General features: G+C 39.7%; 2 protein-coding genes across 4 annotated transcripts in view; one reads left to right on the top strand and one right to left on the bottom strand.

Annotated features, from left to right (window-relative positions):
• The window catches only part of Rabl3 (RAB, member of RAS oncogene family like 3), a 45,188-nt gene extending 30,594 nt beyond the window's left edge, over positions 1 to 14,594 (bottom strand). Inside the window, exons 1-2 of the mRNA XM_070030130.1 lie at positions 14,327 to 14,594; positions 6,789 to 6,880 (exon numbers count right to left, since the gene is read on the bottom strand). Coding sequence (XP_069886231.1) covers positions 6,789 to 6,880; positions 14,327 to 14,372 — 138 coding nt within the window. The 5' untranslated portion in view covers positions 14,373 to 14,594. The remainder of the gene's footprint in view (positions 1 to 6,788; positions 6,881 to 14,326) is intronic.
• Gtf2e1 (general transcription factor IIE subunit 1) overlaps positions 13,968 to 15,849 on the top strand; it is a 33,504-nt gene continuing 31,622 nt past the window's right edge. The window contains exon 1 of one of the 3 annotated variants that reach the window (XM_070030126.1): positions 13,968 to 14,250. The gene's annotated coding sequence lies outside the window, so the exon portion shown is untranslated. The other 2 variants (XM_070030127.1, XM_070030128.1) reach the window with 2 other exon arrangements.

Here is a 15,849-nt window from a genome sequence, read left to right as displayed (position 1 = left end):
AGGTACTACTGGGGTATATAGAGGTATAGATTTCAATGATAAAATACTAAATCCTTCAAGAAATTTAAACAATTTTAAATTAGCATATACCTAACAATATAACTTCAAAATGCATAAATGAAAAACAGAAAATGAAAAAAGACAAATTTATACCTATAGTAAAAGATAACATTCATTCTATAGTAACTAATGACACAGGTAGACATCAGCATACAACAGAGAACAAAACAAACCTTTTTCTCTATCTCTACCTCAGTACAGAAAGAGAAGAATTGAACAAAATATTTAACAAGGTTGACCTAATTGATACATTTTGAGCATTTTTTAAATGGACATAAAATATTTCCCTAAACTGGCTATAAAACAGGATATTAGTACTGCTGTTTGAACTCAGGCCTGAGAACTTACTAGGTATGATGTCTACCATGTGAGCCATACTTCCAGTTTTTTGGGCTCTGGTAATTTTTCAGATAAGACCCTTGATTTTCCTCTCCTGTTTATAAATACTAACACAGCAGGATGACAAACGTGTTACCGCACCCATATGGCTTGAGCATGTTATCCTCCCATTCTCTACCTCCTGAGTAGATAGAATAATAGGTGTGAGCCACTGGCCACAGGCTCTCAACTAATATTGAAGGAGGAGATCATATAATGTCTACTCCCTAAGCACAGTGAAACTAAGCTGGAAATCAGTGATTAAAAGATAATAACATTGTCAAATGTTTAGAAACAAAGGAGCAAATGACAAATGAGTTACTGAAGAAATCACAATGGAAATTAGACAGCGTTTTGAACTGAATGACAATGAACAAAATTTCAGGGAACAACTAATACTGTAATTAGATAGAAAGCTTAGGACCTCAGCTCTCTGAAAGTAAGCCTTGAAACAAATCAATGAAGCAACTACTCATTTCAAGATGTTAAAAAAAAAAAAAAGGTAACAAACTAAACCCAAAGAGAGGATATTTGAAAGAGGAGAAATGAGTGAAAATTCAAAATAAACATATAATGTGCAGAGTCAACAAAGCCAGAAACTGGTCTTTGATAAACCTCTGACAAGACTGATCAAGAAAGCCAAGGGCTTGGATGTAGTTTAGTGACCATGTATCTAGCATGTATAAAGACTTGGGTTTTATACCAGCCTTATACTTAATAATGAAAAGCTAAAGCTATTTCCTCTAAATTCAGGAATGAGACAAAGATGTCCACTTTCTCCACTTCTCTTCAAGTTAGTAGTTAGTATTAGAATGCCTAGTTAGAGCAATAAGATAGATACAAACATAAGGGGGAGCCAAATAGGGAAAGCTGAAGTAAAACTCTCCCTTTTTGCAGATGATATGGTCTTGTATTTAAAGAACCCCATGGACTCTACTTCCAAGTTACTTGAGCTGATCTGAAACTTTGGCAAAGTAGCAAAGTATAAAATTAACCCTCAAAAATCAATGGCTTTTCTGTATGCCAATAACAAGAGCACGGCTGAAATCAGGAAAGCAATCCTTTTGTAATAGCCCTACAAAAAATAAAGTACTTAGGAGTTAACTAAAGAAGTGAAGGACCTCTATAATGAAAACTTTAAAAACCTGAAAAAGGAAATTAAAGCAGAAATAAGGACGTGGAAAAAACCTCCCACAATCCTGGATTGGGAGGATTAACATCATGAAAATGGTAATACTTCCAAAGGCTATCTAAATTCAATGCAATACCTATCAATATCCCAACCTCATTCTTCAATGAAATAGAAGAAGCAATCCATAAATTCATATGGAATAAAAGACTCTGAATAGCAAAAACAATCTTTAGCAGAAAGAAGGGTGCTGGAGGAATATCAATACCAAATTTCAAACTACTACAAAGCCATAGTAATCAAAAATAGCATGGTACTGGCACAAGAACAGACTTGAGGACCAATGGAATAAGACTGAAGACACAGAAATGAACACAGACCTATAGCCACCTAATCTTCACTAAGGGAGCTAAAAAAGTAGAATGGAAGAAAGACAGCCTCTTCAGTAAATGGTGCTGGCAAAATTGGTTATTCACCTGTAGAAAATGAAAGCTAGATCCTTATATATCACCCTGTACCAGAATCAACTCCAAATGGATCAAAGACCTCAAAATCAAAGCAGACACTCTGAAAACATTACAGAAGGAGTAGGAGAAACTCTAGGGCTCCTTGGCACAGGCTGAAATTTTCTTAATAAAGATCCAGAAACAACAAATCAAGAAACTGCAGTTTCTGCATGGTAAAGGACATGGCTAGCAAGATCAATTGAAAGCCCATGGATTGGGAGAAGAGCTTCACTAGCCATATAACAGACAAGGGTCTCATTTCTAAAATATAATTAGAACTCAAAAAATTAACTTCTCCCACAACAAATCCTCAAAGAAACAACCACCCAATCAATAAGTGGGCTAAAGACTTAAAGAAACTTCTCTGAAGAGGAAATAAGAATGGCCAATAGACACATGAAGAAATGCTCAACTTCTCTAGCCATAAAAGAAATGGAAAACAAAACAACATTGAGATTCCACCTCACCCCAGTCAGAATGGCTATAATCAAGAAATCTAATAACAACAGATGCTGGAGGGGATGTGGCCAGACGGGAACCCTTCTGCTGGTGGAGATGTAAATTTGTTCAACCACTTTGGAAAACAGTATGGAGGTTCCTCAAAAGACTCCACATAGAGCTCCCCTATGACCCAGCAATACCACTTTTGGGCATTTACCCAAATAATCAAAAACAAGGCTAAAGCTACCAACACAACTATGCTTATTGCAGCATTATTAATCATAGCTAAGATATGGAACCAACCCAGATGCCCCTCAGTAGATGAGTGGTATATATACAATAGAATTCTATGCTTCCCTCAGGAAAAATGACACCGCCCCATTTGTTAGGAAATGGAAAGATTTGGAAAAAATTATATTAAGTGAAGTAAGCCAGACCCAATGAAACATAGGTCCCATGGTTTTCCTTATTTGCAATAACTAGTCTAGTCTAGGATAATGTTACCGGACAAGCAGAAAAGGTCAAAAGCTATGTATACATGACCATCTAAGATGATGCGAAGTAAAATGAACCCCAAGGTAGGGACACAAGAGGTTTTTTTTGTCACTGTTGTTTTTAATGTACTATGTGATTTTTTTTGTTTCTTTTGTATGTTCTTCCCCCATAGTATAAGCCCCGGTTGTCACTGTATTTGATTCAGTGCCCTGCATCTTATATATACATTTTTCTAATTTGGAGAGAGGAAGGGAAATAAAATGCTGAAATAAGGATACAGGTTGAACCATTGTAACAATGAGATGTACAAAACACTATATTGAAAATGAATTTTACAACTTGTGGTGGGGAGGGAGGAGTTTGAGAGGGAAGGGATGGTAGGGGAAAAACAAAGGAGGGGGTAACAATGCTTGATAGGAAATGTACTCATTACCTTACTCATGTAACTGTAACCCCTCTGTACAGTATCTTTACAATACAAACTATATATTTTAAAAAAAGATCTGGGTTTGATCCTTAAATCACAAAAAAATCCCCACAAATTACCCATGCCAGAAATGAAGAATACAAAAGAAATCTGTATAACATTTGTAGTAATAATTTAATTGTTCAATTCTTATTAAATAAGGCAATATGACAGAAAACAATTTCTGATAATTTACTTGAAATAGACAACTTTTTATAAACATAAATCACCAAAACTGATGTAAGATGAAATAATTTTCATTTATTTTCAATGTCACTTAAAAACTTTCTACCAGAAAACCATAGGTCTAGTTGCTCCTGTAATTGAAATATTTAAGGAATAATACCAATCTCATATAAACTCTTCAAGAGAATACATACTACTTGCCAACTCATTGTACAAGGCTAGAGCAAACCCCATAGCATTACCCCACAAGGAGATTAGAAAAAGAGAAAGTAACGCATCAACCATTCTCATGAAAAAAATATTAGCAAACTCAGTCTAGTGATATACAAAAATAACAATGCATCAACCTGGATTTATTTAACTAACATTTATTTAACTACCACAATAACAGAATAAAACAGAAAAATTATGACTGTTATGAAACATAGTAATAAAAGCTCTCACTTACACAAGCTCTTATTCAAAAGAAGGAAAGTGTTTTGTTTTGTTTTGTTTTGTTTTTTTAGTTTGGGAACAGTTCTGGGGTTTGAACTCAGCCTAAGATTGCTAGGCAGGGGCTCTACCACTGAGCTATACCTTTAGTCCTTGAAGGGAACTTCTTAAAGCTAATAAAATGTACCTATAGAATTCCTACAGCTTGGCTGGGGATGTAGTTTAGTGGTACAATCCTTGCTCATCATGCACAATGTTTGATCTCCAGTACCCATCTTGAAATCTGGACCTTTGATGAGCTTCCTAGTCAGCGAAAGACACAGCTACTCAGGAGGATGAAATCTGGAGGATTGTAGTTTGAAGTCAACCTTGATTAAAAAAAAATTCCTTAAAAAAATTCCTCATTACTCCTCCAAAAATAACAGGCAAAAAGCTGAACTCAAGTGTGGTTCAAATGGTAGAGTACCAGCTATGTACAAGAAAGCTGAGAGGGCTTGAGTTCAAGCCCTGGAACAGGTTTAAAAAAAAGACAAGCCAGGAACAGTAGCTCATGCCTATAACTCTATCTACTTAGGAGGTTGAGGTCTGAGGATCGTGATTCAAAGCCAGCCAGTGCAGGCGAGTTCATGAAACTCATATCTCTGATTAACCACCAAAAAGCCTGAAATGGCATTGTGACTCAATGACTCAAAGTGGCAGAGCACTGGCTTTGAGCACAAAACTCAAGGACAGTGTCCTTGAATTCAAGTTACAGGAACACACGCACGCACGCACGCACGCACGCACGCACGCACGCACGCACGCGCGCGCGCGCACGTGGTCAAAATTACACCTACTAGGGTAGCAGAAAACCCTTCTGTCAGAGACTTCAGGTAGGGTGGTAGAGAGCAGATAAAAAATGCACAAGAGAAAGAAACCACAAGCTTGTGCTACAATTAAGATGCTGGGGAAATTTAAATTATTTAGATGGCATGGAAACTGAGCTAAGAAATTACAAGGACCCTTGACTTTGCTAGAGTCCTTGAACAACAGAACTAAAAGGTACAGGGATACTTTCACAACACAGCACACAGGCCTTCCACTGGGAGAAGAAACAAATTTTGAAGGGACTTACAAACCATACAAGATACAGTTCCCTAAGGTGGAACAATAAATATGACAAGTAGAATTTCTGCCTTTACCCCCATAAAGAATAGTGCAATCCAAAAGAAACTGTAAAATAAGTACGTTAAAAAGAATTTAAATAAAAAAGGAGCATCCACAATAAAAGAGGAGGAAATTTTGAAATTTTGAGATTTTTTTTTGGGGGGTCCGGTCGTGGGGCCTGAACTCTGGGCTTGGGCACTGTCCCTCAGCTCTTCAGCTCAAGGCTAGTGCTGCTCTACCACTTGAGCCACAGCGCCACTTCCGGCTTTTTTCTTTTTGCTTATGTGGTGCTGAGGAATCGAACCCAGGGCCTCATGCATGCAAGGCAAGCACTCTACCACTGAGCCACCTTCCCAGCCCAAATTTTGAAATTTTTTGACATTTGGAAAATAACCAATAGAATATCTAGGAATTAAAATGTGACTTGAAATGAAAAACTGAGTGGATATATTAAAAATCACATTCTACTCTTAGTCAAGAATCTTAGTTAACTAGCAGACTTGAGTATATTGTCTAGAACACAGCAGGGAAAAGTAAGGAATAGAATGTACCGGAGTACAATTGAAAGATATGAAAGGCAGACATAAAAGAAAGACCAAAGGAAGAGAAGAAAGGAATGAGGGAGATAGATCATTGCTAAACATTTTGAAAAATGGAGACATGAGAAGTACCACAACTTCTGAATATGATGGTGAATGAAAACTATGCTGTATCTAAATGCAGGTTAGCATAACTGTAAGATGTCCTAGGTTAAAACAAAACAAAACAAAAAATGTTTTAAAAGCAGCTGGAGAGGAAAAAAATATATCACAGTAAATAATCAGGCAGAAGATTTTTAATCAACAGCAATATAAGTCAGAACCTATGCAATAACAGCTTCAAAAACTAGAAAGAAAATAACTGTCAATCAAGCCACCTTCCATTCCTTCTCTATTTCTTCTTACTTGGAAGATCAAAGGTGTGCCAAGAGATGACAGACTTGCCCAGAAATAGCTAGGATTTGCAAATACCAGTAACACTTGGGAAGATGCTCAATCCGGTAGAAACTGCACTTGATTCCAAAATGTGACATGGGACAGATGACCTAGACATGAGACTCCAGAAGCCTGGCTTAGGAACATATTTCTAGTCAAAAGCTGGCAGTCTTTGTGTCACAGGTTTAGACAGAATTATTTAAACAGGTCAACTGAACTCCAATATACAGTCTGTGGAATCCATTAAACTGTCCAAGTACTGGCTTAGCTTTTAGGAGCTAAGTGATCTTGATCATGTTACTTTATTTTTCTTTCTGACTTAGTTTCTGCACTTATATATCACAGTTCAAAAAAGATTAAATCAACAAAGATATGTAAAATATGTACCCAGAACATAGGAGGGGCTTAATAAGTCCCAGTCATCATTATTACTTAATCTTGACTACAATATAGTAATTTGACCATGGACTCCCAGTTAGTATAATTAGTTAATTGTGACTATAATGCTGTAATTTGATCAGGTAGTTTGACTTATCCTTAGTATGATAAAAAATTGCAATAGAAGAGGCACATACTCTGACATCCACTGAGCATCCCACAGTCCATGAGGGATTTCCTAGTACTTGATTTTGACACAGAAGGTGAACTAGTGAAGATTTCCCCACACCTGTAGAAAATAAAAGAACTTTAGTTATAGAAAAAACATGTTAGAATCCATTATGATAAGTGTAAGACTGAGAATATTCAGGAACAGAGATATTTAAAATGTTGTTGTTAGCCAGGCACAAGTGGCTTACACCTGTAAGGTTCTTGAGATTTCATCTCCAAAATAACCAGCAAAAAGCCAGACTGAAGGCATTGGTAGAGTGTGAGCTGAGCAAGAAAGCCCAGCAAGCACAAGACCAGTACTGACAAGTAAGAGAGAGACAGAGATACTGTCTTATACGAAAGAGAGAGACAGAGATACTGTCTTATACCATATCAGTAATATCCACTTTGTTAAATAAAGTGAAGATGATCAAGTGTAGTGATGCTCTTAAATTTAGCATGAGACTTGAGGTCTTGCTAAAGCAAGACAGAATCTTGAGTTCTGACTTTAGAATGCGGAGTTCTCTTTTAGGCAAGTCTGTTATGAGGTTCAAGATTCTGTACTTCTAATGGGAGGCTACTGGACTGGGGCCTAATTTTGAGAACGACTGGGCTTGGGTAATTTCACATGAATGAATCCCCTCCTTTTGGATGACTTGATCTATTCAGTCTACTTTAGAATTACAGAATCTTAACAGATCATGCTGAGGTCCCTTCTGTAACATCATTAGGTTGTACTTGAACACTCAGTGAGAGAACTCACCATCTCATGATTCCTTAGTCAGACATTGCAGTTCTCCCATTCAGTGATTTTATTTATTTATTCACTTAATTGGTGGGAGTAGGGTTTGAACTCAGGGTATCATGCTTGCTAGGAAGGTACTCTAGCACTCAAGCCATGTGACTGGAAATTTTTACTTTAGTTATTTTTCAAATACGGTCTTGTTTTTGCCTGGGCCATCCTCAATCTAAAACTCTTTTACCTTTGCCTTCCACATAGCAAGGATTATAGATGCAAAGCACCATATCTAGCTTGATATTTGAGATGCAGTCTTGCTAACATTTTGCCTAGGCTAGACTGGAACTACAATCTTATTTTTGCTATCCACATAACTGGTATTACAGACTTGAGCTACTGCTCCTGGCTCATATACAGTAAAAAAGCAGCTATCCACTTGGCCTAAAACAATTCTATTCTCTTTTGTATGCCCTGGCCCTTTACTCTGAGGCAGTACTATATCTCCTTTAAAATCTCTTGGGCTCAGGCAAATCTAGTTACCAATGCGAACAGGCAGCACTTGGAGCTCTAGATGAAAAGGAAAGGGAATGGGAAATCCTCCCATCCCCATAACTATGTGTGGAGTCTCTTCTTATCCTTTTGAGATTATTTTGGGATTCCATAATGACAAGCCTAATTGGGAATTTTATGAATTGCTAATTGTGTGTATTATTATGTATAAACCTACTAGAGTACTAAAAAAAAATCACTGGACGACCATAAGTAGGGTTTTTCTGTAAGGAGACAATCATTGATGATATATTAAAAAACTTATATGGTAGACAATACAAATAATACAAGCCTTTGCTTATACAGCTTGTTCTATCTGGAATATCTTATCCATCCTCTCCCTCTATCTGGCCTTTCCCATTGGTCTGGTGAATTATTCAAGACTGAGCACCATTCTAGTTACATTTTCTGACGCCACACAGATAGAACTAAGAATAGCATCCACCAGGCCTCCACTGTGTCCTGCACATTTTCTTACAGAGCACTTTAAGCACATTATTACTTGCTTGTTCATGGGTTTGATTTACTCTGTTTAAGATCCTTAATGAGGGGTTGGGAAGGTGGCTCAATGGTAGAGTGCTTGCCTTGCATGTATGAGGCCCTGGGTTCAATTCCTCAGAGCCACATAAGCAGAAAAAGCCAGAAAGTGGTGCTGTGGCTCTAATGGTAGAGTGCTGGCCTTGAGCTGAAGAGCTGAGGGACAGCGCCCAGGCCCAGAGTTCAAGCCCCACAACCAACCCCCTCCCCCAAAGATAAAAAGATCCTTAAGGATTGAGGCCAAGTTATACTCATCTCTTTAACTCTAGTACTTGGCAAAGTAAATTTGCATAATATTATAGAAGCTTCATAAAAACCTCTTTTTTTTGCCAGTCCTAGGGCTTGAACTAAGTGCCTTGGCATGTCCCTGAGCTTCTTTTGCTCAAGGCTAGCACTCTCCCACTTGAGCCACAGGGCCACTTCCAGCTTTTTCTGCTTATGTAGTACTGAGGAGGAATCGAATCCAGGGCTTCATGCATGCAAGGTAAACACTCTACCACTAAGCCACATTCCCAGCCATAAAAACTTTTGATATCTCCTCAGTATTTCAGAGTGAATATAACAAGTTACTGTTCTCCTATTATCAGATTTCAAGTATTTTGGAAATATTAAGACACCAAAATCTTATTCTTTACCCTTTTGTTCAAAATTAAAATTATTTTCTTAGTCTATCTTTCCATAAGTAAAATCAATATGTAAAAGAAAAAAAAGCATTTTAAGTTTCTTGAGACATATTGACAAAGGGTTTCCATCTGGTTACACTGCTACCAGCCAAACACAAGAGCCCACAGACCTTATTTCCTCTCAACAATTGGTTTTTCATTTTCAATGATTTGAGAAGAAAAAAACCCAAAGTGGTATCTTGCTTTACCCTTACTTTCCTGGTAGAGATATTAAATCATTGTTGTAAACAAATCAATATTCTTTCCTCTCCTACAAATTCTCTTGTTAATTTCCTCAGCCCATTCAGCTACTGGGTTAAGTAGTATATTTATATGACTTTTTTTCCTCCAGTGTTGGTGATCTAACCTAAGGTCTTGCATATGCTTGGCAATACTCTACCTCTGAGCTACATACCCAGTCTTATATGACCTCATATATTAAAGACATAAACCACCTCATGTATTGAAATCAAACATCTTCCCAGGTTTCCTTTTTATTCTTCTGGCTTTTTTACATATAGACATTTAAAGATTTCTAGCTGGTGGCTGGTAGCTAATGCCTGTAATCCTAGCTACTGAGGAGGCTGAGATGTAAGGATCATGGTTCAAAGCCAGCCTGGATAGAAAAGTCAATGAGACGTTTATCTTCAGTAAACTACTCAGAAAAAGTAGTGCTGTGGCTCAAGTGGTAGAGTGCTGGCCTAGAGCACAAATGGCTCAGAGATAGCGTCCAGGTCCTGAGTTCAAGCCCCAGACCAGAAAAAAAACTGAGCACTCAAAACTTTTTTTTTTCAAACTTAAGTTTTGTCATTGTATTTTCTGCATTACATCTGTTATCTATGGGATAGATTGGTGACTTCTGTGTGTGCATATATTTTAGGCTGCAGGCACATACTTGTTATCAGCCGGACACAAGGCTTCAGCCCCAGTTTTGCCTTAATATGCCAGGTTAAACATCTCTATGCAGTGATATGGTACAACTCTCCATGAATTAACTGTTTTACATGTATTTGCCAAACAGCAAGAAGAACTGAAGTGCTCAGGAATAGTGGCTATTTGTTTCTTTAAGAATTTGGGAGGCTTTCTTTTCACTTTAGAACTAAATTAGATCAGAAGAATGACCTTGATTTGCTTCAAGGGAAAAAAAAATCCAGTATAATCAAATAAATGTCAGATCCAAATATAGCTGTTGGTAATTTGTTAAAGCTCACCCCTAATCTCTGAAAGAACAAAGAGAAAACAGTCCGTGTAAGTTACAGAGACTTTCAGGATCCTTTAATAAGTATTCAAACTACTCTAGAATAAAAAAGAAGCCTCTAAATCTCAAGTCATTCCTTTCTATATTTGTGAAACTCAAAATTTCACATGGGAAACAAGCCTTTATTCAGAAAGAAGTGTTGAAGTCTGATTATAAAGGCAAAGTGTATTTTAATCTGTCAGATAGAAACACTGTTAAAGGAAATTGGTAAAACAACGACTGACTTTGCACATATAGCCTAACAGTGAATGTGTGACAATATCAATCCCTTTCCTTATGGACTGTGTTCTGTTCTACAGCTGTCTTGTTTCACAACTAGACCTTAATGAGGGGAAAAAAACTTACTAACTGCCTATTTAGCCACTTTTAATGAAGCAGCTGATTCTCCCTGTTATGTAAATGCACTGACTCTATACCTATAACCCTACCATCTTGTGTAGTATATGTTGAAAAGCAAATTGCTTTCAACAGTATATAACATGAAGGAATTGTTATATAATAGAAAACAGAATTTATAGCTAGGTTTCGGTGGCTCCCCTGTAATCCTACTACTCATAAGACAGAGGCTTGGAGGATCAAAGTTTAAAGCCAATCTGAGACTCTATCTTCAATTAGCCAGCAAAAAAGTTAGACTGGAAGCCTGGCTCAAGTGGTGCTAGCTTGAGCAAGAAAACAGGGCAAAAGTGTGAAGTCCTGAGTTCAGGCTTGTGTACCACTGCAGGGGGAAAAAAAAACCAGAATGTGTAGTGCTCATACACAAAGAAGGATTGACATCTAAGGCCAGTCCTGGGCAAAACCCCCCAAGAGGTAGTGGAGTTCTTTCTTGCTGAGTAAGCACAGACTTTGAATTCAAAACTCTAGTGCTGTTCCCTCCTCTTCCATCATAAAAATGGAATTATAGAAGAGATAGTACATATACTTTACTTCCTGAAGAATTGCTATCTTGGTGACTCAGCGATCCTCTTGCTGAGTCCTTTTGGGACACCATTATTTCCTCCATCTGTTAAACTAAATAATTTTATTAAATTGACTTCAGTATTACTTCAAGTTACATGATAGTAAAAAGACAGTAGACAAGCCAGTTGCAGTAGCTCAAGCCTGTAATCCTAGCTACTTGGGAGGTGGAAATAGGGGATAGTGGTTCCATGCTAGCACAAGCAAAAGAAATTTGAAAGATTCCATCTTAACTAATGTCTGTGTGTGGTGGTGTGTGCTTGCTATCCCAGCTATGGGAGAATCACCATGACTGGGAACATAGGTGCACTCTAGTAATCCAGAGAAGCACAAGTAGGAAGATTGCAGCTCAGACTGGTCTGGGCATATGTGAGACCCTACCTTAAACCCAATGGAAAAAGGGGCTGGAGGTGGTTACAGTGCTTGCCTACATGTAGGCCCAGAGTTCAATCTCAAGTATTGCCAAGAAAAAAAGAAAAAAAGAAATGAAGGTGACATACATTGAGATTGTGTTAACAGATTTACAAAATCTGAAACTTATTTTTGCAGTATTTTTTTTCTGGTCCTGAAACTTGAACTCAGAGCCTGTTCACCTGTGTCTGTGCTTTTTGCTCAAGACTAGCACTCTATCACTTGAGCCACAGCTCCATTTCTAGCTTTTTGGTGGTTAATTGGAGATAAGAGTCTCATGGACTTTCCTGCCTAGGCTGGCTTCAAACTGTGACCCTCAAATCTCAGTCTCCTGAGTAGCCAGGATTACAGTTGAGAGCCACCAGTGCACAGCTGCAGTACAGGATTTTGAACTTGTTAGATAGGCACTCAAGTCCCATTTGCTTGGGTTAATTTTGAGATAGGTTCTGTTACTTTTTGCTTGAGCCAGCCTAGACCAATCCTCCTATATAGGCTTCCCACCATAGTTGGAAAGACAGACACATACCACCACTTTTTTTTTTTTCTGTTAAGATGCAGTCTTCTCAACTTTTTTTTTGTCCCAGCTGGAATCCTCTCAATCTTTACTTACCATATAGTTGGTATAAGCATACACCACCAAATCCAGCTAATAGTTGAGATGGGGTCTCATGAACTTTTTTCCCTTTTCCCTTTTCTTTTTGCTGGTCCTGGGGCTTGAACTTAGGGTTAGGGTGCTGTCCCTGAGCCTCTTTGTGCTCAAGGCTAGTGATCTACCACTTGAGCCAAAGTGCCACTTACAGATTTTTCTGAATAGTTTATTAGATGTAAGAGTCTCACAGACTTTTCCTGCTGGTGCTGGCTTCAAACAGCAATCCTCAGATATCAGACTTCTGAGAAGTCAGGATTACAGATGTGAGCCGCCCTTATTCAGCTCCTTTTTTTAATTTTTTAAATATTTAAAAACTGTTAGAAAAGGGTTTCAGTTCAATATGCCAAATTATGACTATGAGGCATTTTGATCAGTGTCATCCCTTTCATCATTATTATCATCTTCATCTCTCCCAACCACACCCATCCCCTCAAATTACCTAGTTCCATTTTCACATATGTACACTGACTGTAATGACTGTATTTGCCACTATTCACATCTCCATTTGTCTTTCCCCCTTTCTTACTCCCCTCCCCTCAGACAAAGCATAGTTCAGTTTCCTAGTACTCATTTTGTTGAACTGTCAGTTAATCAAAGGAGTTCACCACGGAGATCAGTTTGTGTATATAACCATATGACCCTCTATCATGAAGTTTTGCCTGAGCTGGCTTCAAACCCCCATCCATCTTCACGATGGATCCTCTCAGCCTCCTGAGCTAGTAACTAGGATTACAGGCATGAGCCACCAGTTCTGGGCTCCAAAAGGTAATTTTCTCAGAAGACTATTAAATAATGTTGTCTGTAAATATTTTGTAATGCCGTTAATCTGGCAACTTAATATTACTGACTTCACTCTTCAACCACAATTACGTATTTACTGTAGCGCTAGTTTTCAAGCTCTGTGTGTGTGTGTGTGTGTGTGTGTCCATTTTCTCTTCCTGTAAATATCATCATTAGCACAATGTCTGTTTACAGCCCACTGAAAAGGTCAGCTCCAGAAAAGCACACTTACAAAATGCACGGTTAGCATTTACTCAAGTTCTTAAGTAGAGTTGGACTAGAGTTTATGGTGGAAAAGAGAAGGGAAAAGAGAAAGGAAAGAGGGCATTCAGATTTCAACTGTTGTTCTAAAAATGTCCAAAGTGTCAAAAAAAAAGGTTCTAACACTAGGTTAAATTGCACCGAGTCTTTATCTGAATTTCACCATTCCCCAAACCTGGCACGTACAAAGTTTTCAACAGATTATGCCAGAGCCAGGAAATCGAGGATACATAAGAGTAAAGCTTCGTACAGCTTAGTACTTTAAGCCCGTGGACTCTGGGTTCAAGCCAGTTCTGCGATTAGGAAACTTGACAGCGTCATTGTCAATCTTGTCTGTCATTGTTAGTGCACAGCTGACGAAATGAACAAGATCTGAGACACGGTCCTACTACCTTCTGAGTGCCCAATACTACACTCAAAACCTGCACTCTTCTTCTTCTTCTTCTTTTTAATGAAGGAATTAACAATACACCTTTGGCCCGAAAGTTAACGTGGGAACACGCGATGGCGGGGAAGAGCCCGGACGGCGCGTCCCCGCTCGCGCGATCCTGCTGCCGCCCGGTCCAAAGGAGCAAAGGCCTCTGGGAAATGTAGTTTTAAGACCCTCGGAGAAACTTCAGCCACGGACTGAAGAGACAGGAAGATGGAGGTAAGGCAACACGGAATTAGGAGTACTGAAAAACTCTAGAGTGTCAGGAGCCCCAGAGGTGGGTTAAGCCGCTCACCTGAGTCTCCCAACACCAGTACCTTCACCCGATCCAGGGACGCCATCTTGCCACTGTCTCCCCGGGGGTTAAGACCTCTTCCGGGATTCTAGGCCAATCAGAACGGGGCATAGGGGGCAGCACCTTTATTTCATTGGCTATTGAGGTCGTGACTAAGTTGATTGATGGACCCGCGGTTCTGATTGGCCGTTCTAGTTAAAGGGAGAGGGCGGTTTTCTCGACTAGTCGCAGGCATTTGGCGTTTTCTTTGTCGCACAGGTGGCGTGGGCTCTTGTAAGCCGGTAGTTGGGGGTGCCCAGGGGCAGCCGTAGTGGGAGTGAACGTGGACTCGCTTCGGTAAACCTTTATTCCCTGTACCTTGTTTCCAGTTTCCGGGCCCGGCATCGTATTTCATGTTTGTCCCGGTCCGCTCTCTTCCCTGAACTCTTCCCCCTTCTCTCCGGCCAGGTTTTGGCCGTGGTCCTCTTCTTGGTCTTCCAAAGAACCGTTGACCTCGGCGCGGCCCATGTGCGACCTCCGGTAGGACAGGCAAGGCTGCGCCGAGTGTGGCCCGGGACCCACCTGGGAGCGTCTGAGGGAGAGCGGGATGGCGGGGTGCCGAGGCGGGAGGACCGAACCCTCCCGAGCGCAGCCGCGCGTGGCGGGCAGCTGGGTGCGGGGGGCCCGCGTTCCTGGGTGCCGCATTATGTGTGATGGCGGGGAGTGTGCCCCCAGAATACAGCTCCGGAGAAACCGCAGAGAGCTGTCCCGCACCCGAGTTCGAGAACGGAAACCACTGTCTATATAAAGTAATCCAAGCGGGAGCACCTCCTTTCTCCTTTCATTCCCCACCCTGCTATCAGAGGCTTAATGAAAGAAGTTAAAAATTCGACCCAGTCACATCTCTGCTTAACGCTGGACACTAAGTTGGCTTAACAGCTGTCTTTTTCTATCGTGAAAGCAAGTGTAGGTGAAGTGGAAGGTGGGCAAGCCGGGAGGATGGGCGTGTTGGAAGAACACGTGCCTAGGAAATTGTTTTGTGAAGTACTTTTCTAGCTGTGCTAGATACTGGAAATTCCGTGATGAAATTGATTTTCTGGTCTTAGGCATACTTATAGAGAAAGTACAGAATAGGAAGGAGCTATGGGGACCTGTGAAAGGAGATAATTCTGTGCAACTTAGGGAGAATGGCCTCTGTGGAAATGTCACCAGACTTAGAGGGATGGCTATTTGTATTTAGCTTTGGGGGCTCAGGGAGCACGTGTTGCTCATACAAGTATGAGTGTGGCTGTATATGAGACTTAACAAGGTTAAATGCAAGTATTTCCAGCTTTGTCTAGCCCTGTGCCTGGAGCACAGTGGTCCTTAAATGTTTCTGTGATATGATTTTGTGTGTGTGTGTGTGTGTGTGTGTGTGTGTGTGTGTGTGTGTGTGTGTGTGTGTGTGTGTGTGTGTGTGTGTGTGTGTGTGTGTGTGTGTGTTGACTTGGAAGGATCATAGATGAGGCTGGAATGACTGCCCTAGTAAGTTAAAAAGGAAATCC

Source organism: Dipodomys merriami, unplaced genomic scaffold (genome assembly GCF_024711535.1).
Source record: "Dipodomys merriami isolate MVZ:Mamm:240054 unplaced genomic scaffold, mDipMer1.0.p SCAF_2, whole genome shotgun sequence".
Lineage (NCBI taxonomy): Eukaryota > Metazoa > Chordata > Mammalia > Rodentia > Heteromyidae > Dipodomys > Dipodomys merriami.
This window is presented reverse-complemented; position numbering and strand designations above follow the sequence as displayed.